Source organism: Leucopleurus acutus (assembly GCF_964270905.1).
Source record: "Leucopleurus acutus genome assembly, chromosome: 16".
Lineage (NCBI taxonomy): Eukaryota > Metazoa > Chordata > Mammalia > Artiodactyla > Delphinidae > Leucopleurus > Leucopleurus acutus.
In genome coordinates this window covers 72,371,578-72,394,180 of record NC_139158.1, presented here as the reverse complement: position 1 = coordinate 72,394,180, position 22,603 = coordinate 72,371,578, and the positions used below count along the sequence as shown (strand labels likewise).

At 43.7% G+C, this 22,603-nt stretch overlaps 1 protein-coding gene across 1 annotated transcript; it reads right to left on the bottom strand.

The window, feature by feature from the left end:
- Nucleotides 1-1,127: 1,127 nt before the first annotated feature.
- On the bottom strand, nt 1,128-20,990 carry YWHAB (tyrosine 3-monooxygenase/tryptophan 5-monooxygenase activation protein beta). The gene is made up of 6 exons (XM_082858014.1): nt 20,835-20,990; nt 7,796-8,098; nt 5,514-5,637; nt 4,506-4,669; nt 3,390-3,485; nt 1,128-3,091 (listed from the first exon to the last, which is right to left on the bottom strand). The coding sequence occupies exons 2-6, from the start codon at nt 8,093-8,095 to the stop codon at nt 3,035-3,037; spliced, it is 741 nt and encodes a 246-aa protein (XP_082714140.1). The 5' UTR covers nt 8,096-8,098; nt 20,835-20,990; the 3' UTR covers nt 1,128-3,034.
- Between the last annotated feature and the right edge of the window lie 1,613 nt (nt 20,991-22,603).

Sequence of the window (22,603 nt, the reverse complement as noted above, 5' to 3'; positions counted from 1 at the left end):
CGGCTTGGTGGTTTGGGGCCGAAGGCTCCGTGTGGGAACTGTAGACCACGAAGGCCTTTCTTGACCCTGGTTCTTCTACTGCCAAGACCTTTTCGTGGAACGTATCCTGAGCACCTTTCTCAACGAATCCACTCCACCTGCGCTCCACCACGAAGGCTCACCGAGTTCTTTGGGGCCCAGCCTCTATGGAAACAGTAGGGGCCTAACAGAACAAGGTCACGGCAGTGGCCCCAAACCAAGCACCAAGACCCCTCCCTCAATCTCAGTTTGCAGCCCCAATCTGTGGTGTAGGGTCATTTTTGAAAGAAGCTGGTCCAGTCCACTGTGGACGGATACTTCACTGGGCCTCTCCTAGTTCCTGCTTCAATAGAACAGGTAGCTTCCCACTGACCTCTGGTTGGGCAAGACAGGTGGAACAGCCTGGGAGCCAGGAGCAGAAATGGGTCTGGCTGCCCAGCCTATACGAAAGTTAACAACCAATTCTAATCTGGGGCTTAAATACCTCCGTCATGACCCCCTCCCCGATCCTTGTGGGAATGTGGACGTTTTTGTTTATTTGTTTTTGGCTGCACCCTGTGGCTTGCAGGATCTTAGTTCCCTGACCAGGGATCGAACCTGGGCCCTGTGAGTGAAAGCGCAAAGTCCTAACCACTGGAGCACCAGGGAATTCCCAATGTGGATGTTTTTAGATGGGGGCAAATCCCATGAGGAATCTCGGTGCCACGGGCTGTCTTAGACAGTGTTAGGACAGGTGAGAGACTCGTATAACCTTGGAGATGACCAGGACTTACGCTACCATCTCTCACTGGCTTGGGCACATCTCAAGAGTTTTTTAAAAAAGAGGAAGTGGTGGTGGTGCTGTGTGAGTGGGATGCTAAGTTAACAGTCCATATCAAGTCTTAGAAGCCACAGAGGACCTAACACCTGGATGGTTTGTGGTGGAAGGTGTACAGGCTCTGTGTTAATTCATGGCAATTTCTTCCCAGGCCCTCGACTTCTGGTTCTAAAGGATGAAATGAAGCTGCTCCCTCCTTTTAAGGAGCAGAGCCCTAAGTAAGTGTGATCCGAACAGTTAGCTAGTTCTGGTGGTGATACAGGCGGCGCCACACATCAATGCACAGGCCAACTAACTGATAAAATTTTTTATTTCACTTTTGAGTTTTTACACTTTTCCTGATTATTCCGTGTAAGGTGGAAACTAGAACTGTTTAAAAGACATACACAAATCGAGTACATCAATAACCGGGGTTTTTTCTTTTTTGCTATACTATTTTCACAACCACAGGTGTGCTTGCTAGGCAATATAACCATCACAGAAGCAAACGTGAGGCAGAATACTGGTGAGGAAAAACAAAGCAAGAGAGAGCTACCAGATATACAGACAGGCTCGTTCCACATTCACTACTGCGTTTTCAAGCGCCAAGTATTAACTGCACATTTTTGTTCAGCTAGAAAGGAGAGGGATTTTTTTTTCTTTTTTTTCCTTTTGGTTTGTTTGAAATCAGTGCATGAATGTTTCTCATTTCAGCAGATGGACAAACAGATGGACACTACGGCTATGGGGAATGTTCAGGGGAGGGGGGGGATACTGTGAGACTGGTAGGCCTGGCTATTCCCAACTCTCCCCATCGCAATGTTCATGCAACTTCCCTGCATTACAGGGTCTTGTTGAAACGTGTCTGTGAACTTGACAGGATGGGTACACTTGGGAGAGCTGGTGACAGGTGCTAATAAGCATCATCAGGGCTGGCTGCAATGTAAGGAGAAACCATGGATAGTTAAAAATACTTTTTTGAGTCAGATCTTGGTGTGACTGAAGAGCAACCACCGTTCTGAGAACTGGAAGAAGACAGAGCTGAGATGCGGAAGCTCTTTTCAACTCTCTGAAGCAAGGCTGGCTCACCGAAGTGCTCATCAACATCCCTCACCCCCTCCAGGTCCCCTGTCCCTACTCATCTAGTACTAAACAGTGAGCAAAAGGCAAAGAGAAAGAGAATGCACAAAGAAAACAATGTAAGGAAGCTGAAGGACAGAAATTGAGAGAGAGAAGAGAAAACCAAAGTCAATAGTCAAAAAGGACAGTGGGAAAGAATGTTTAGATTTCAAAATTTTAAAGCCCCGAGCCAGGAAGAACCTAAAGACTGAGTACTTACTCCTCAAGTGAAAGGCAATCTCTGCAGAACATTATTCTTAAAGATGTTACCCAGGAAACAGATAAGGCCATTCATAAGATACACGGCTTTTTTTTTTTCCTTCTTGAGCTCGTGGTTACAGGGAAAACAGATTCCACTATGGAAGCACAAGTTGCCAATCAGTAACATGCTGCTGTAGGAAAGGGGCTGGAATCACGTGTGGCCTGTGAGCACTGGACCTCTGCATGGTGTCCTAAGCCAGGTATCTGCCACCAAGAATGTTAATTTCTGGCTTCGACTGTCCTCAGAGGAAGACACTGTGGCCATCCGCAGTCATGAACCTTTGAGTGGCAACAGCCCCAATGGGTCAAGTGTCTACAAGCCCTGAACAGAACAGGCAGAATCACTGTGAATTACCATGAAACTCGAATGCCAAACGAGAGGTGTCTCACTCCAAGTCCCAGTGTCACAATATAATCTCTATAACTTTCTGTACAACTTTACAATGGAACTGTGTTTCACTGACTGTTTTTGAATTGAATTAAACTTTCCAAAAAGTTACACATAATTCAGGTCTATTTTGTTTTCTACCAGTAAGAGTTCTGCTAAATTACAAAACCCCATAATCACAGTGTTCAGTTTTTTTTAAAAAATTAAACACACAGTAATCCTGTCAATGTTCATCAAAATCAAAACTTCAGAATGCCGTGGCATTTATGTGACCAATCTGAGTTTTAGATACAAATACCAGCTGCTTATCCCATGGACCATTTTTGCTAGGCTGAGGCTGTGAAAAACTGAAAGTCGACGTACGATTCTTTTTTTTTTTTTTTTTATCGCACAAAGGGATATACGTGGAGGGTACAGAGTGACACTGAAGAGATCACAAAGCACAACAGACATTAGTTCTCTCCCTCCCCAGCATCTCCTTCATCTCCCTGGTTTTCCGACGTCCACAGCTGCAAAAGAAAAACAGAGCTATAAACAAAGTAGGGCTACTAAAAGCTTCCTCAGGGAGGTGGCCCAGTGTGTATCATCTCATCTCATTCAACTGTTTAAAATTCTTCCTATATTACTGCAGACAGTGATGGCAAAGGTCAAAACTTCAGTAGGCACTTATAACCAATTAAAAAACTTAACTACACTTACAGGGTACAAATCCCCTCTTGAGTCTTAGGCAAGAGTGAATTACGAGGTAGAGGAATGGGAATAAGCTATAAGCCCTCCAGAAGCACTCATGGCATCAGCAGTACTTACAGTGAGATTGTCCCTAAGCAACTGCATGATCAGGGTGCTGTCTTTGTAAGACTCTTCATTCAGTGTGTCCAATTCAGCAATCGCTTCATCAAATGCCTAAAACAAAGAGCCTTCAGCAAAGAAGTCACAGGTTCCTTGGAACTAGTTTAGCCCAATGTTTTTCTGCTAACAAGTGACTATCATTTCTCTTTCTGTACAGTACTTTGGGGGAACCTAGGTCATTGTTACCTTGTTTGCTAGTTATGTCAGCAAACACATGATGCTGGTTTACCAAGCGTCAACCAAAAATGACAAAAATTCCTAGATATGACCTTTACCTATTAAGTCAACAGGTATTACTGTTAACCCAGCACACTCATTCTAAGCAAACTCACATGATTTTTCAATTACCAAAGACGTTTCTAGTAATCCGCCCTTTTTCTTTAAGCTGAAACTCAAAAGGTCTGGATACAAGGGATAAATGGAGAACAGAAGTTCACACCACTAAATCTGATTCAATTAAGCGATGGAACTTTGAGCATTCATTTCACACATTTTTACCAACTAAAAAATTTTAAAAGAGTGTGCATATTGAAAGACTACAAAAATATGTAGAAAAGGCAGCTGGGTTACCAAAAGAAGACAGGAGGTAATTCAGTTAACAAAGAAAACAAGATCTGATTTCCTTCCTTTACAAGCCATAACCTCCAATCTTGGTACAAGGATGACAATGTACAATACAGTGGAGGCCTACAGTCCAAAGCGTGACAAAAACAACAAACTACCTTCTCCCTGGGTTGTCCACAACCACCCCCAGCCCCAAAAGAGTAATCAAACAACACAAACAAAAATCAGCAGAAGGCACTGAGAAGTCAAGCAGCAATAGGTGTGTATTTATTCCATAAAAGATATATACTCCACCCCCAAAAAATCTTCACAAAAGTCCAAGAAAATGAGTTATGTTCAGGTAATTAAAAAAAGGTACCAAAAAGCACAAGCAGTTTTACTGTGATCAGAAACCACAGAGGGCACAACAATGTAAAACAACTATACCCCAATAAAAAATAAATAAATTTAAATTAAAAATAAAAATTCTGCCAAAAAAAAAAAAGAGAAACCACAGAGGGTCTTTCTCACCGTTTTTGCCAGGCTGCAAGCCTTTTCAGGAGAGTTTAGAATCTCATAGTAAAAGACGGAGAAGTTAAGTGCCAGGCCCAGTCGAATTGGGTGTGTAGGCTGCATTTCTTTCTTACTAATTTCAAATGCTTCCTGGTAAGCCTGCTGGGAGTTTGACACAGTGGCTATAAGAAAGATAAAAAATATGAAAGGTTGGGTCTTTCACAGATTGCATCATATGCTGGATCCACTATCAAATTATCTTACCAAACTGGGCTGGAGCACATGCGCTATCAAACGAGGGTCAGTGTCTCTACCATTCGATTAACAATCCTTTGTTAAATGTGCACTCTAATCCAAGTACCATATTAAATGCTTTGAGGAAAAACAAAGACCATGATGACAAAGTCTACAAAAGCAGTTAGGAAATACAGAAATAACCCTGAACAAGATAGAACATGGAAAACAATGAGCTCTGATGGAAAAATCATGGACTTCAGAGTCAGACTCAAAGCTGGAATCCCCAACTCTTATTCATTAAGTGTGTGGTTTGGACTAAGTGAAAACCTCTGTGAGCCTTGGTTTCCTTATCAGAAAAAAAGGACAGACTCCCACCTACACTCCTAGCGTTGTGTGAGGGATAAATGAGACACACAGGAGGCACTTAATAAGGCATAGCTATAATTGTCACCATTACACTAATGCATGTATACGACAAGAGAAATGCATCTCTATTTACTATGATGGTTTCGTTCTACCAAACATTTTAAAGTTTCACCTCTAAAAGAGAGCTACCAAATAATCCTTAAAATAAAGACCTCTTTAAATGCACTACTGCACCACACTTTTAATGCCCCCCATACGTGCCCCTTAGATACATCTGTCAACTCCCATGACCCTGTTTAACACTGGTCAGCACAATGCTGTGGTCCTTTAAATTCTGACTACAAACAAAGCAAAAACTTCAAATTATTATGAAGACTGGCTCCATTATTGGTCAAATTTCTTTTAAAAAAAAAAGTTACTTACTTTGTTTATTGTCTCCAGATGCCACCTCAGAAAGATATCTAAAATAATCGCCTTTCATTTTCAAGTAGAACACCTTACTTTCTGGTTGTGTAGCATTGGGAATAAGGTATTTGTCCAACAGCTCCTAAAAAGTGATTCACATTCTGTTAAGACTCTGGAAATATTACTTACAAGATGTTAAAACTATGTTTGAGATTCAAGATACACACTACCACTTCTAAATAAATTTTTTGGAAGATTGAAAAAAATCATAATTTTCATCCAAAGGTTTTAAATAGTTTTAGCCCAGGTCATAACAGATGCCAGTATTTGTCTATTAAAAATCACTTTGACCGTCCATAAGGGGTTGATTAAAGTATAGCCATACAATGGAATGCTACATAGGCATTTGGAAAGGTTCTCCAAAAGAAGTCTGGGGTGGGGGGTCGGGGAGGAAGCAGATAATAAAAACCATGTGACTCCTATTTTAATATTAAGATAGATATGTGTACATGCACAGAAATACCTAAGGGAAAAGTCTGGAAGAATATTTATCAAGATGTTAATAATGGTTCTCTAGGTGGTTGAATTAGAAGTGATTTTTTATTTTCTTATTTATACTCTTCTGCCCTGTGCTTTTTTTTTAAAAAAAAAACCATGAACTTGTATTAATTCTGTAATTAGAGAAAAAAAAAAAACTTTCCATTTTGGGAGAAAAAAAGGTGATAATAGGGCAAACCTGCCAAGAACTAAGTTTCGAATTGATCGGACCTGGGTAGAAATCCCTCCTCTGCTGCTTACTATCTGTATGACCCTGGACAAACGACCTAATCGCCCTGAGCCTCAGTTTCTTCAGCTACACACAGGGAAGCATTAGCCACCTCCCAGCGTACTTATGAGGATAAATGAGCCAGTGTTCACAAAGTGCTTAACACGCTGCCTGGCACGCAGTAAGCACTCCAAAAGTAGCTAATACTATTATTAATAATAAATTCCTTTAAACATTTATGCTTACAACAAAAGCAGTTCTGAAGGAGTCCAAGCTTCGTATACAGAGCAATATTTTCGAAGAGTTGTTTTAGAATGTGGCATCCTGAAAAACTGGTTAAGAGGCAGTAAGTACCATGCTTTTCTTCACATTCTTTCAGATGCTCATAAAAGCTGGTCTACAGTTCAGGAATTAGGGAACTTTCTTGCCTTTGGAATGCATGCCATACTTCATCTGAATACCAGATGTACCTAACATTCAGGAATTAGTGCACCGTTAACAAACCCCCAATTACCAACAGGCAACAAATTTAGCCATGACACTCTTACACCACGACTCTAGCAAAAAGAGCAGCTCAACGCAAGAGCTTAGTTGTAAGGGGATTCGATCAAAGGGAGGAGCCGCGGGCAGCAGTCGTTTTAGTGCTCCTTGCAGACAGACAGGGTGTAACTCCTTATGGGTTAGGGATGAGTGCTGCCTGGAGGCTGACAAGCTTTGTACTGGTTTTCAAAAGAAAGGTGTCAAGGGCAGTAACTCGGAGAGGCAGCCAGCAGGGGAGGAGGTAGATCCACAAGTGTGAATTCCTTTTCCCTTCAAAGCAGCCCTCACTGTTCATTTTTACCTGATTTCACCTGGAAGAAAAAGAAAGTTCCCAGTGGGCTCAGGATGTGAGGGAAAGACAATATGATCATGATTTGCTCTAGGATATGCACCCCTCCCATCCAACCCCAGACTGTGGCTCAAGGGAAAGCAGTTAGGAATCAGTCGTCTGACTAAGGCTTATATAAAACACCAGAGAGGAGAATCCCCAAACCACTTCTGATCTGCCTTCGGAATGCAGGCCCGAACTGATGGACACGGCTACCTTTCAGACAAAAACTGGACTCCACGCTGTGCAGGGACTGGGGAGGGGCTAAAAGGCAGGTCGGCTTTCTGCTCCTCTCTCCCCTACTGGAGATGGCACTGCCATCAGACTAATACAGAGAATAGCCTCTCTGTGGCTGCATCTATCAAAAATCCTGCCTCTCTGGCCTCAACTTCTAAAGAAAAGATGGAGGGATGCTGACCAAGTGTACCTGTTTTTCAGAGGTCTTTGGAAGGGAGAGGAAAATACTCCATAAGAGACGAGCAACCTCTGATCAGGTAAGAGGTAAGAAAAAAAATCACATCGTATGCTTAAAACTTAGCTGCAAATGGTTTGCAGCTTCCCAGTGTATTCAGACACCTTTCTCTCATGAGCTGTTTGAGAGTTCGCATTCGTACATGAAATGAATACTATTAGAAATCGTTTAGAACAGGAACACCGGCCTCTTACCAGAACATCGTTGCAGATGTCCTGCAGCTCTGCCTCGATCTTCTCACGATACTCTTTGCCCATCTGCTGCTTCTTCTCATTCCTCTCTGTTTTCTGTTCGATGCTGGAGATGACACGCCAGGAAGAACGACGGGCACCGACCACATTCTTGTAGGCAACAGACAGCAGGTTTCTCTCCTCGTTGGAGAGCTCGTGCCCCTGCTCTGTGACTGCCTTCATGGCCGCAGCCATGTCATCGTAGCGCTCCGCCTGCTCGGCGAGTTTGGCTTTCTGTACCAGCTCACTTTTATCCATGGTCATTCCCTAGAACAAGAGCAAGAGAAAGAGAGAGAAAGCGAATGTCAGGCTTCGGGGTCCAGGAAATGCACACATGAATCTTCTTCCAACCCATCTGGAAGGAAACATACCTAAATGGGAAGCATCTACTTCCAAATGCCCTCAGTAATATCGAGCATGAACGCCTGCAGGGTTAGGTACTTTGCTATCGTCTTTTTTACTATTTTGGTCAATTTTCCCAACAGTCCTACAGGGCAGATATGTTCACAACAATCCTGCCCCCTCCTATGAGGTGAAGAAATGGAGGTTCAGAGGAGGCAAGTGGCGTGCCCAGGGCTAGGAGGTGGTAGAGAGCCAGAACTCAAACTCAAGTCTCTCTCGAGTTGTTTTCTTCCACTTTCCTAATCTGCCTCCTCAGTGCACAGAGACGGCTTAATTCTTTAGAATCTTATTTAAATATAAGTCCTTTTCTTCTTTCAAGAATTATCTGGTTTTGCTGTTTTTCCCCAAAGTATGTGGAAAAACACCTGAAGTGGGACGACTGTTTCAATCAATGTTAAAGCAAAAGGTATGACTTTCAGTGTTATATTTGGCAGTGCCCATGAAGCAGCAGGTACCTAAAAAACAGGAGCCATTTTTATCACATCTTCTGCGGCGCACTAAATTTGTTACAAGGACACACTGTCCACGAGAGCACAGACTTGAGGCAGGCAGATTTGGCTCTACCTAGCACCAGCTCTGCTACTTACAAGTGGCATGACCTTGGTCAAATCACTCAGCCTCCGAGAGCTTCCGTTTCCTAACTGGAGAATAAGAATATTCCCAACTCTCCAAGGGCCACTGTGAGGCGCAAATGACCTCATCTATGTGAAAGCACTGTGAAAAGTCTAGACGTTATATACAAATATCAAGCACTAACTCTGTACGTGGTACAGGCTGCAGGAGATATGGGTGTATTCACCAAGATGCACAGCAACAGAAGTGCAAACCATAATTGAGTTTGCACAAGTTTTCCTGAAATAGACAAAAGTCTTAGTGATTGCAGTTTATCATTTTACCAAACCCTCTATACACCAATCAGTGAATGCCTCTTAAATAATGCACCTCATCTTAGTCAATTCCCCACTATAATAATCACCATTAATAGAGTGCAATAATTTTTGGATAGCACGTAGCTAAAAAATTATTTATTAACCAGTAAGAGTTAGTTTTATGTACTGTTGGTTTAAATTTCAATTGTACATCCACCTGTGCCACAGTGTAAAAGTACACTAATATCTTAAGGTGTAAAAAAGATAAAATACTACTTTAAACAGTGGTAAGAATATCAATATTTTTAAAACAAATTCTCTTATCACTTTATACATTGTATCACAATTTAAGACTGTGGGGGGAAAAAAAAAAAAGACTGTGGCTTTGCCTCAAGTCATTTCTGTATTTTCAAGGGAGAAATTCTACAGACAGGACCCTACCACAAAAAAAAGTTTTATTAGATGGAGGACGATTTTAAGATACACCCTAAATCTAGACAATTCAGAAAGAGTTGGTTCTCTAGTTCAGAACTGCGAGTTTTCTTCCCACAACTTATTATCTAAATCATATTCATAGCTGTGTCCTATGTAAGGCTCGCTGATTCTAACCTTACACTCTGAAGCAGATCTCACCTTGATCCGTCTGACTTCACCCACATCACCAGAATGAGACTACAACAGAGATAATAATCCATCCACTCTCCTACATTTCCCAGCAACCCTTCTGCACTTCGGAGGGGTCATACAGTTAGTTCTGTCCAAGGAAACATAAGCATAAATGACGCTACTTCCAGGTGTTGAAACTGCAAAAAACCACGTGAGGCCCTCTTCTCTCACAGCAGCCATGCGATCTAGATGGTGCTGTCACAAAACAGCAGTTTCTGTAGCCTGAGTCCGTGAGTGACCATGCAGTACAGAGACCCCTGCAGGTCCGCACTGGACGTGCAACGTGAAGCCACTGAGATGTGGGGGCTGCTAGTTACCACACACAACACAACCTAGTCCTACTCTAATACAAAGTCCATCGCAAATACACTATTCATCCTCTTAAAATTATATACTTCCTCCATACGTCTAACTTTCTCAATCGTAACATCTTTCTGATCAGGATACTATCTCCATCTTTAAACAACCCTACTTTATGATCCCTAAAAGTGAGAGGCAGAGGGAAGCCAACTTTCAACGAACTTTAGAAGTTTTCCAGTTTGCAGACTAATTCAGAGTTAGAAGTCACCTAGTGGCCCACTCCAAAGTACAGAAACAGCACCTGTGCAACTCTACCCAGGAAAGGTTCCAATTAATAAAAGTCCTGGTCAAAGCCAATTCAACGCTAAGCTATCCCTGCAGTATTACAAAAGAGTAATAGAGAAATGCAATTAGCACTGCCCTAAGGGATGCCATGAAACTCTTTGGCTCTACCAGGCCCCTCAACTAAGGTCCCCTCAACCCCCCGACTTCTCTTCCCAAACATTAAAAGTTAAATCATCTCTCTCCCAAGAATCCTGACGACTCCTTGGGAACTCCCAAATGTACACGCCCTATTTCTCAAAATAAAATGTGGCCTTTCTCGTTTGGGGCCAACTATTTCGGGCTTCTTTGGGATCACTGCAAAAGCTCTTGGAGACTGAGAACCGTGATGATATGGTAAAACTGAACGCATGCCTTAAAGAATGCAGTCATCTATTTAGAAAACTCTAAACACACACACACACCCAACGACTCACAACAAACAGAATCCATAGCTAAATGTCCTGATGCCTACTGCTTACATAACTTTTGACTTATATAACATGGATTTTGAAGCAGCTAGACCAATTTCAACAGGAAATGGGTTACACAACACCCAGCGTTTGGAGGAAGGCAGCAGACAAGGGAGAAATGAAATTGTTCCTATTTCTACATCCCTAATAAACCTCCCATCCATCATCTTTCCCTAGTCCCACTGCTTTCAGCCTCTCGTTACCTTTAACCTTCACATCTGCTCTCAGACCCATTTTAAAGTTCTGATCAAGTCACGTCCTGCTCAAAATCCTTTACAGTCCCTACTACTGACAGGAGAGTCAGATTTCCTCCCCTGTCAGTGAAGGTTTTCCAAGCTATCTCCCCAGGCTTCTCCCAAAATGGTTTTCTTACACGTGCTTCTCCGTCTCTGTGTCTGTGCTCACCAAGCCATCCCTCTGCCTGGAATGTCCTTTCCCGTTTATGCTGCATATAAAATTCTTCAGAGCACGGCTCAGATGGCATCCCCTCTATGAAACCTTTCTTAGGCCGCTTAACCTAAGCTGTCTAATCAGACAGCCACTGGCCACATGTTAAAACGGAAACGTCTCGGATATATGGAGTTAATTTTTTTGTCGGGGGGGGGGCCCACACTGCACAGCTTGCGGGATTCTAGCTCCCCAACCAGGGATCAAACCTGGGCCACGCGGTGAAAGCGCCGCGTCCCAACCACTGGACCGCCAGGAAAATCCCTGGAGTTAAATTTTTTTAATTACGAAAATTGATTTCATCCTTTCCCCCCATTTTAAAAATGCAGTTACCAGATAATTTTAAATTACGTGGGACTCACATCCTGTGTCTATTGGACAGCACTGCTCTGAGCTGAAAATATCTATACTTCTCTTAATGTCTCAGCACATTTCTTCAGCACTACAATTATCTGTCTGTATCGCGTACGCCCCTTCCCACACCATCAACTCCTTTAGGGCACACCCTCCGCAGCACCTCGCACAGAACTGGCATGAACAAATTCTCGCTGAATGAGCGAGCAGATCCTAAAGCTGCAAATCTGGTAGAGTTCTGTCTCTTCTCAAATAATTCAAAGCACCTATTCTTCACAAGCACATTACGTCCTCATTACATCCGTACCTCACTCCATGTACCTCTGCATCTGATTTCAAAATTACCCTTAGTCATACCCGGACTCTTACTCAGCAACTTCGGATGACTCTCTTTTGGCTACTCCACCCAATCTAAACTCTTACCTGGCTTGCCAAGTCCTTCATAATTCGGCTCCTCTGTATGTATTAGGCTTTCGCATCCACTGTTCTCCAACATGTACCTTTCTTGCAGGCTGGACATCACCGAATACCCTTAATCATCATGCTTAAACCTGTCTGAAATTACTTCAGTAGTCCCCTTCATCTAGAAAGCCCCCCGTTTACTCCCTGCCTATGTAAACTCTATCCATCCGTCTAGGGCTAGAAAGCCTTCCTTGAATATCCCAGCCCCCACTGATCTACCCTGCCCACGAATCCAAACACACTCGTAGCCTCTTACACAGTCCAGGCTTCTCTAGGCCTCTGTTCTATATGTTCTATGGTCCAAGTAATGAGTGGTATACCACTTACAAACAGTGTTACATGTTATGTCCCCAAAGGAAAGCTTCACATTCATTTCTCATCTAATGCCTAAAACTTTGCCAAGTATAAAACTAATACTCAAGTAAGTATCTGTGAATTTTTTCAGCAGGTCATTACTGGGAGGCTACCTGTATGTGGTGTGGCAAGAGGCCTGTGTGTAAGCGCAGAGGCTGCCACTACACAGCCGTGTGAGCTCGGTCGATCTCAGTCTTCCAACCTCTGAAGTGGAGGCAACAGCAGCTACCTCAGGAGAGGTGCTCTGAAGACGAGGTGCAGGGAATCAAAGGATAATAAATGTGGAAATCTTTTTTAAAAAGTGCATAGTGCACAACAAATTGGAAGTACTGTTATTCCTCTCATAGTACCTACACATCACTGTTTTAGCCCATAAATGTGAGCTTGGAATTAAGGAAAAAAGAAGACAACCCATGAGAAGGAAAAACAAGTCTAATCTTGTACAGGAAGCGAATATGTTACGATGTAATATTCCTGATAAGACTCCACCCCTCAACGTCCTGAAGAATGGACACACTTGTTAACTGTAACACTTTCTTTTATAAATTTATTTATTTATTTTTGGCTGCACTGGGTCTTCGTTGCTGCGCAGGCTTTCTCTAGTTGCGGCGAGCGGGGGCTACTCTTCATTGCAGTGCGCGGGCTTCTCATTGCGGTGGCTTCTCATTACGGAGCACGGGCTCTAGGCGCGCGGGCTTCAGCAGTTGTGGCTCACAGGCTCCAGGCGCGCAGGCTCAGAAGTTGTGTCGCACGGGCTTAGCTGCTCCGCGGCATGTGGGATCTTCTCGGACCAGGGCTCGAACCTGTGTCCCCTACATTGGCAGGCAGATTCTTAACCATGGCGCCACCAGGGAAGTCCCAACTGTAACACTTTCATTCATTAGTTCCTGATTTCATTAAGAGGTGCCAAGTAGTGATGGTTTATAATCAGGGCCTACTTTTCTCCTGAGACTTTTGAACTGAGGACCCACCAAGAAAAACACTGGCAAGAGGGCCTTCATTTGCTCCTAAAAAGCCTTAAAAGGCTACAGTCTCCTCATCAGGCTTGGCACTAACGGTACAGAGTCAAAATACCAGAGGGGACAAATGTATGAGGCGCCACAAGAGGTCTAACCCTGCGGTAGACCAAGAGATTTCCCAGATCAGGAAGATGCTGACATGCTCTCAAGCACGGGCGTCTATCTCTCAGTCACTGCAGGCAGCACTTCAGAGGACTGGGGAGCATTTGCTGATTAAACCGGCAACTGCTTAGTGGAGAATGGGAAACCGTCTAAATATCCAACAGCGGAGTGGCTGAAAAGACACATCTGGCACAAGATTACATGGCCGTCAAAAGAAGGGATTTAATGTCTTAGAAAGATCTGTTACAGAGGTATGGAGTGGCGGGAGCTGCACAACAGTCTTCCATTTTTGTAAAATATCCCCTAAAGAATGTTATGAGGAATAATTCTAAAGCTGCCCATGAAATAACAGGATTTCCCTCAAGTAAATGAAACCCTAAGTCAGACAGTGAATGCTAAAACAAAAGTATATATGAACCAACCTAGCCCCTCTATCTCAACCCTTTGCTTGAGGGATATTTTTCTAGCCCAGGACAGAATCCTGAGAGGTCATTTCCCAGTGGCCAGAAGGAGATATCCAAGGATAAGAAGGGACAAAAATTAAAATAAAAATGACTATCCACTGCTAATCCATATTTTAAAAAAGCACTGCAAAGGACCTTAGGAAATGTGGCCTTGAGAAGTATTAACTTCAGCTATGTTTTGTTTTCAAGGAAAAGAACATGCTCAATTCTAAAATACTGAGCTTTAATTGAGTTTAATAATTTGCTAGAAATTTAAAACGAGGATTCCATTATCAGGTGTCAGGATTACTGAAGCTCCAACATGAAACCCATATGACTGGGACCTGTTTTTAGGAAAGCCCTACATACAACAAATCTGGGCTTCTAAAGAGAAATTAGGTAATTTTTAAAATAATGTCTCCAAATCTCAGTTTCCTCAAATGTTAAAAGGAAACATTAATAGCTATCAAATAAGATGATATACATAAAATGCCTAGACAGTACTGGTCAAAGTAAAGGCTTAATTAAAAAAAAAAAAAAAAAAAGTAAAGGCTTAATAAATAGGCATATATTCTCACTCTTAAGCTACATCACAAAAATACAATGTATATAATTTAATGTGTGTTGAAATAACTGCAAATGAAAAAACTACCAGTATTTCCAAGAACTCTCGTTTGGAGTTCAGAATAGCACGGTCCTCCCCTCAGAGAGCTGAAACTCTCAGGGTAGGAACATGAGAAGGGAGGGCAGACATACTTAAAGATTATAAAGCTTCCCCTTGAAGAAGCAACCAGGTAGAATTCAAAGGAGGAGGTTTAGTTTCAAAGGGGCTGGGTCCTGACTGGTTTTATGGGTTGGAGGGGTTCTGTGTAGGACAGAAAATGGGGGCTCCAGGAAGGGACAGGAAATACAGATGTATGAATAAAGTGCATGTATGGTTTTTTAGATGAAAAAGAAATCACAGGCCAAAGTAGATGAGGAACTGAGAAGAGTTAAGAATCTGGAGAGAGGAAACTGACAGGAGCACCTTAAAAATCTAGGCTAAGGGTGGGAGGGAGGGAGACACAAGAGGGAAGAGATATGGGAACATATGTATATGTATAACCGATTCACTGTGTTATAAAGCAGGAACTAACACACCATTGTAAAGCAATTGTACTCCAATAAAGATGTTAAAAAAAGAAAAATCTAGGCTAAAAAGTTCCACGGGGTAAGGAACTGACAGTAAATCCTCAAGAGCATTCACGGACAGACCGCCCCAGACACAGCACCCACAGCACCGTCAAGTCAAAGTTACAGTCCTGGAGTTACTCTGCTGAAGGAAAAGCAGATGCCAAACTACTGTGGGAGGGACTGAGAGAGTCAGTGGGGCCAGGTGTCTAGTGGGTGTTACCACGAAAAAATGAAGTACTCCTGGCTCTCAAAGAATTTTAATACTCAGTGAAAAACACCGCTCTAAAAACGGGTCTGTGTGCCATTCTACACACAAAATTCAGAGTCCTTTAATAAATTTAATTCTATTCACATGCTTGCAGGCTCTTTGTTAGAAAATGAAACACAGCATGTCTAAAATACAAAGGCAATAGCTCTGATATCCTGCCAACACTGAATTGTGGAGGGAAACATCACTTCTGCTTCAAAATCCCTTCCTTCTTTCATATCAATTGTTGAATATCATTGTTAATTATGTCCAATTAGCCAGAATTAAACCTGAAACAATGGAGGTGTTAAGTGATATGCCCAAGCTCATACAATGTGAATCAATCGCAGACATGACAATAAATTGACCTCTTGGCTTGAAGTGATCAATGGAACAGAATAAAAAATTAAAATATGCTAATTCTGATTCATAAGGATAATCCAATTGGTCAACCTTGTGAATAAGTTCAAAGGCTTTGGGCCCACCAACATAATGGAACCCAGTCCAATTTACCAGTACTACACACCAACTCCATAGATTACCTGATCTCTTGTGCATCTCAGTTTTCTCATGCATTAAAATAGGCAAATCTACCTAAGAGGGTTCTTGTAAGGAGTAAAATAGATCACGATGCAAAACATTTAGCACAGTCTCTGCACACTGTAAGCGCTAAAATGGCAGCTACAGTACATTCCACACAGAAGTCTACAAACGGTCAGCCAGTGAAGGGACACTTACTACACATCTCATTTCTTTTCAATCCAGATGGCTCTCCCTAAGACTTTTAAAAGGAAGGCACATGTTAACTTACATATGCCTATTTCTAAAGTAGCACTGATCAGAATTTAGTGTAAATGTCTTTGTTGGCTCCCACATTGGATTGTGAGCTTAAGGTAGGAACCCAAACTTCTATCTTTGGGCACCCAACATGTAGCACAATGCCTGCCACACTGAATGTGAAACTACCTGATCAACTGATGCAGTTTTTTAAAGTGAACAAGGCTGCTATTTCCTATGTGGACAGAGGTAAGCAGACCACTTCTGACCTATAAAATACAGACTATATTTAAACTCTGTCTTAGACTACTCTTTGAAAAAAGCCATCTCAGCTCCAGTCAGGAGACAACACTATGCTCTCTGACCAATCGTTTCTCAGGTACCCATTGTTACACCTCTAGGTTCAAACTGAGTTTCAAAAAGCCCTTGAACTCCTCTATTTAAAAGTCCAACCAATTAGTTATACAAAAAGCCACACCAGCTTATTGGTTTAGTAAATAGCAACAAAATACCCATCATTTACGGTCTGCCTAAATCTGCAAAAAGTTAGGGGTTTATATCAACTCCTTTAATCATAAGTATCCTAAGGGGCAGGTGTCATTGTCCCAATAACCTGTTACACAGGTATATTTGGTACACGCTCTTTCCTCTGTGCAGCACCGCCTCCTAAAGATCAATATGATTCTTAATGATTACTTAAGGAAAAGAGAGAATGAACACTTTTTTGAAGAACCATACAAAGTTATTACAGTCAGGTTTGAGAATTAGACTTAATTTATCTAGCTTTAAAAATCAAAATAAAATTAGTTGAAAACAGCATATGTCAAAAACTCATCAGACTGTCAAACAAGCTTTAAGGTGAGCTTTGTGGGCAAACAATAACAATGGCCAGGGCTCATATCAACTTTATTGTCTCCTGCAATCTCTGCTCTGGTCAAGGCCATTCAGAAATAACTTTTATTGTTGGGTCTCTTAGGGAAAACAATGAAATAAACTAACCAGTACAGGAAAAAACTTACACAATAGAGGGCTGGTCAGATTATTTTAAAGTCACCTTACTAACCTACAGTCTGCTGGAAATGCCTTGATCTGAAGGCCATCAATCAATTTCATCTCATTGTAAGTATCAGAAACATATAATTATGCTTATGTTAGAAGATCTTTTAGCAGAGAAAGCGGAAAGATGATTGGCTTTTAGCATACACATGACAAAACAGAAAGTACTTTCATCCATTTTTCCTCCCTAAATTAAGTAGTCCCTTTAGAAAAATCCCCTCAGAATCCAGCTCTGTTAGTTTCTCCATAATGACACAGAGAAGACTAGGATCTATTCATGTAGAGACCAAGATTGTTTTAAAGCTTAAAAATTGCTATTATACAACTAATTTCTTGCCTCCTAGCTAGTGTGAATTGCGGTCACCTGTCCTTAGAAAAATGTAGGAACCTAGGAACTTAAATTCCCTTTACAAGTAAATTTTAGTTCATTCTCTATGGTACCCTCATTTAAGGAAAACTGCTTAGTTTAATGCCACTGAAATAGTGGATAGCATAATAGGACATTTTAATTTAGAATTCTTTCTCTACTTACGTAGATATAGATACTTGCTCCTGACCAAATTCTACTAAAACCTAGGATTGGATAAATCAGTGTGCCACAAAGTAGCTGATGAATCTTCTCCCTAGTATGAAGCAAATACTAGAAAAACTGGGTTTTTCACAAGCTTGCTTCCTAATGCACACCAGCAGTATCCTCCCTGTATGCCAGAATATACTACCGCCCCCCAAGAAACTATACTATATCTATTTCCAAAAATAGCTAAAATTCCTGTCCAAACACATTTACTTGAATAAGATACAGGTAAAGAAAAATTAACTACTAGATGGTATTCACATGAAGAATACACATGTGTTGTTCTACCACAAGTAGAAATCTATCATTAGAGCCAGACTGCCTGGGTTTGATTCCTGGCTCCAGCACTTACCCAGTGCTGGGTGTGTGTATACCCCCAGGAAAATTATTTAACTTCTCTGTGCCTCAGTTCCCGCAACTGTAAAATGGGGCTAGCAGTACTTACCTAACATTGGCTGTTATGAAGTCTCAGTAAATGTGTAAAGTGCTTAGAACAAAGCTTGGCACATACAAATGGTAGCTGTTATTATTACAGCTTGATGCTACCTCATCAGTTGATGAATAAATCATATGGAAGGACTTTGTATGTGCCTATGCTCTATAGCATATATGCATATGTCTTATGTGTATATATATGTATATTCAGGAATGTAGTCAAGCAACATTTATTAAACACCTGGTATATCTCACACCCTTATTTTAATTATTGAGTTTGTCACAATAATACATCAAAGACTATTACCATTTGCACTGATCAGATGAGAAAATGGGCTCAGAAAGACTGAAGATGCTCTACACAAAACTGTTCCAGAAAAATGTATTGTTTTTTGAAAGCAACATGTATACAAAGTAGAATGCAACCAAGGGGGAAAAAAGCCCTTAACAGTGAACTCTGTGATGAAAACACAAAACCGAAAGCTTATATTTAACAATTTAGTCTGTAAAAAGGTCTCTTGACAACTCTGGAGACAGAGAAACCAGGAACCAGAGATTAAGCAGCACACTGAAGACCACATTACTATAAAATGCTGCAGGCAAGAGCAGAATCAAACTTATCTGACTCCAAGTCCAGTGCACTTTCTGCTTCTATATCCACAGCCAAATGGGTAAAATGCACTTTTTGCAGTGGCCCAAACCTCTGGAGACTCTGCCTCCAGAACTAGCACTAGGGGAATGTGCTCAGCCTGGTTTTGTGGAGGCTGCTTCCCTGATCCACAGAGCTCCGGTTCTAAAATGGCTCCAACGTAACACAAGCACGGCATGATGGGAAATGTACAGAAGATTATAGGGTAGGAGCTGTACTCCAGGGGCTGATAGGCCGTAAATATTTGCTACTGATGAAAGAGGAGATTCAACCTGGAAACCAGGTGTGTGGTCTAGGTCAGATCATCTCATTTCTCATAAGGACTTCATCTGTAACATGGGTGAATGGTTTCTCATCTCATTGAAAGGAGAGGCTTGGGAAATAATTCAGCAGTTGCTACTGGTTTATAAGCATTCCACTGTGAAGATCACCTGTAAAATTCTAACTTGAGTCCAATAAAACTGACAGGTTTTACCCTCACCATGTGTGCTAAGGACACAGATCCTAGAAAAACGAGGGTTCCGGCAACTGATATATTCCTAAATAAGAAACGGGGTGCCCTAGAAGCAGTCAAGAAGGAAATGACTGAGAATCATTAACACATATAAATTTCTAACATGAAAAGGCAAAAAGCTGAGTACCCATGTGTCTAGTTCTATAAACTGCGTATGTGTGTGGTTTCATACGAACAATTGAGACAGAGTGAGAAATGCAGAAAATTTTTCATATTCTCCCAAGTGCTTCATCTTTCTGTTTTGGCTCCTGTGGCCGCCAGATTTTATATGTTCATAACAACATCTTGCCAGATTCTGTCTCTCACACAGGGCAAGCAAAATCAGAACCTGATGCTGTGTAGCCTTACCAAAGGGAAAAGCAGTGACGACAAGGACAAGAGACAGGAATTTTTACAGAAAGGTTGGTGAACTGTCTTACCAATACTGCCACCTTTGAAAACCCCATTACACGTGAGTTCTCCATTTGCAGTAGACAAAGATGTACTCATCTTGTGCAGAAAAGGGGCCTAATCACTCCCACCCCTTCGCCACCACCAGGGAGGCCACCAGGAAAATTTCAGTCCTAAAAACGTGCTAACACACAGTATGGGGGAATTTGGGGCGAGGACACAAAAGACTCTGGCATTAAATGACGGTAAATACCGTGGGAAAATATTCCGATTCTCAGCTTCCGACATTTTTTTTCCTGGGGATCGCGCCTGACTCAATAACCAGTTCCAACAAATGCATTTTCTTGATTCAAACCTCAATCCTGTGCCTCCCAGGGAATCTCGGGTCCTGCCAGGCTCCCAAACCAGCGAACGATGATGAAATGGCTTTACTGCAAAGTGGGAGGGGGTTTTCCCTCTGCTCTCTCCCAAGGTTAAACCCCTTACCCATCCAGAGGGAGTCGAGCAGGGGCATTGGGGATCGAGAGCTCGCCCGCATTTGGTTACATTTTCATTTATGGAAACCGGAAAGCGAGGAGCAGGGGTGACAGGGCTGAAAGGGTCGGTTCTGGCCGCTCAAGGCGCAGGGAGGGGTCGCGCGGGGATCGAAGCTGGGTAGTGAGGGAGGGTCGGGGGTCCGCGGCTCGATGTCCCTTCCAGCCCGGTACGGTGCCGCACCCCGCCCGCCGGGCGGGGACGCAGGCGGCGAGGGCGGCCCGGGCCTCTCCCAGAACGAAGGGCCCGGCCCCGGAAACAGGGAGGGGCCGCGGCGAGGCCGATCCCGCGTCGCAAGCGGCCGCACGGGGCCGAGGAGGCCGCGCGCCGCCGCCCCGAGGGCCCACCCGCGGGGTCGACCTCGTCGCCACCGCCGCCGGTGGTGGGGGAGCTTTGGGCTCGGGCCCCCGGGGGCCCCAGGCGGACACCGCGCCGCACTCACCGTGGGAGGACTGCAGGGGGGCAAAGACGCTTGAGAGCGGAGCGAAGGAGCGGTGACCGCTTCCTTCCCAAGCCCACTCCTCCGGCGGCGGCTGCAGTGGCGGCGGCGGCAGCAGCTACCCCGGCTCCGGAATCGGCGGCGGCGGCGGCGGTGGCGGCGGCGGCTCCACTTCCGCTCCGGTCACCACTTCCGCTCTGGCCCGAGCCCCGCCCCTGCACCGCCTCCTCATTGGGCGAGCGGCGCACGGGGTTGCCCCGGCCGCCCTAGAGGGGCGCCGACCGAGGGAGGAGGAAGGAGAGCTGAGAGCTGGGATGCTGCGGCCGGGGGAGGGCGGGGGTCAGGGCCGGGAGCAAGGAGGAGGCGGGCGTAGGGGGACGGAAATGGGGGCGGGGAGCGGAAAGAGAAGGTGGAAGGAGTGGAGGCGGAGCTGAGGGGGAATCTAGAAAGGGGACGTGTGGGAACGAGGGAGACTGGGCGAGGTTTGGGGTTCGGCGGGCCTGAGGCTTAGGCTTGGAACTCGCCTGGGTCATGCTCAGAGTCTCCGAGGTCATCGGTTCCCACCCCACCCAAAAAGTAATCTTCACGAGGTCGGAGGTTGAAGTCAGTCCCCTTTTGCTGTGTACTTTGGGAATACTGGATTTAGGGAAGGACAGACGTTGCTCATCCCTAAATTTAAGCTTAGCCCTCCCTTCAGTCCTTCAAGGTACTGATCATTTCCTCCTTTTGTGGACTGAGGAGGCCAGGAATCGGACCTGCGAAGGCCTTTTCTTGGAAGCCTGTGTGTGTGATCTCTTAATTGAATACCCCTCCCCAGGATCTTAGAGGAAAGCTTAAGGAAAGGAACCGGGTCTCCACGGGCTCCCCCACTCCTGTGACTGCTCTTCCCAAGGCAGTTTTTCAAAATGCCTCACCTCTACTCCTTCCCTTTCATTCATTCTTTTGAATGAATAGATATTTATTAAGCAGGCTTTAGGGTTTTTTTTATTTTTTGGCGGTACGCGGGCCTCTCACTGTTGTGGCCTCTCCCGTTGCGGAGCACAGGATCCGGACGCGCAGGCTCAGCGGCCATGGCTCACGGGCCTAGCTGCTCCGCGGCATGTGGAATCTTCCCAGACTGGGGCACGAACCCGTGTCCCCCGCATCGGCAGGCGCACTCTCAACCACTGCGCCACCAGGGAAGCCCAGGCTTTATGTTTAGTCCTGGAGACACAAGACAGACAGGGCCCTGCTGTCTTGGAGTTTACAGCCTGGTAGGAGATAAAACAAAGTAGATGGCCTTTGTCAATTCTCCTTTACCTTTACTTAGCTTATTGATGGCTTCTAACACATCACCCCAGCCTCAGTCCTGCTCCCATCAACTGCCAAAGTGATCTTTGAAAAACCCCATTCTGATTGTGTCCTTTTGCTTAAATCCTTTGGTGATTACTCAGACCTAGAAGACAATTGATAAGCTCCTTGAGTGCGACAATCAAGGTTCTCCAGAAGCTGCCCTTATCCTTCAGCTTCTCCCTGCTAGTTGTTCCCCAACACAAACCCCCAGTTCAACTGGATGATTCCTTATCCTCCCAGTATGCCAGCTTTCAGTCTTTCTAAATCTTTTGTGTTAGTTGCCAACATTTTAAAGACTGAGAGATTTCTTTGTGAACAGAAATTTGCGGTCTGTGCCTTGTCTGGCAACACTGTGTCCACATTTCTGTGTGGCAATTGGTTGAAACCAAGGAACGGCTGCCCACTCTAGATCAGGTCTGGACTTGTCAAAGTGCCAGGGT

What these genes read in the sequence shown, in the direction of transcription:
- YWHAB (XM_082858014.1), bottom strand. Translation starts at nt 8,095, where the DNA reads ATGACCATGGATAAAAGTGAGCTGGTACAGAAAGCCAAACTCGCCGAG. An exon ending in CTTGCAGCCTGGCAAAAACG is followed by an intron (nt 3,486 to 4,505) that starts GTGAGAAAGACC and finishes TCTTTGTTTTAG; the next exon opens with GCATTTGATGAAGCGATTGC. An exon ending in TGCTTAGGGACAATCTCACT is followed by an intron (nt 3,092 to 3,389) that starts GTAAGTACTGCT and finishes TTTCTTTTGCAG; the next exon opens with CTGTGGACGTCGGAAAACCA.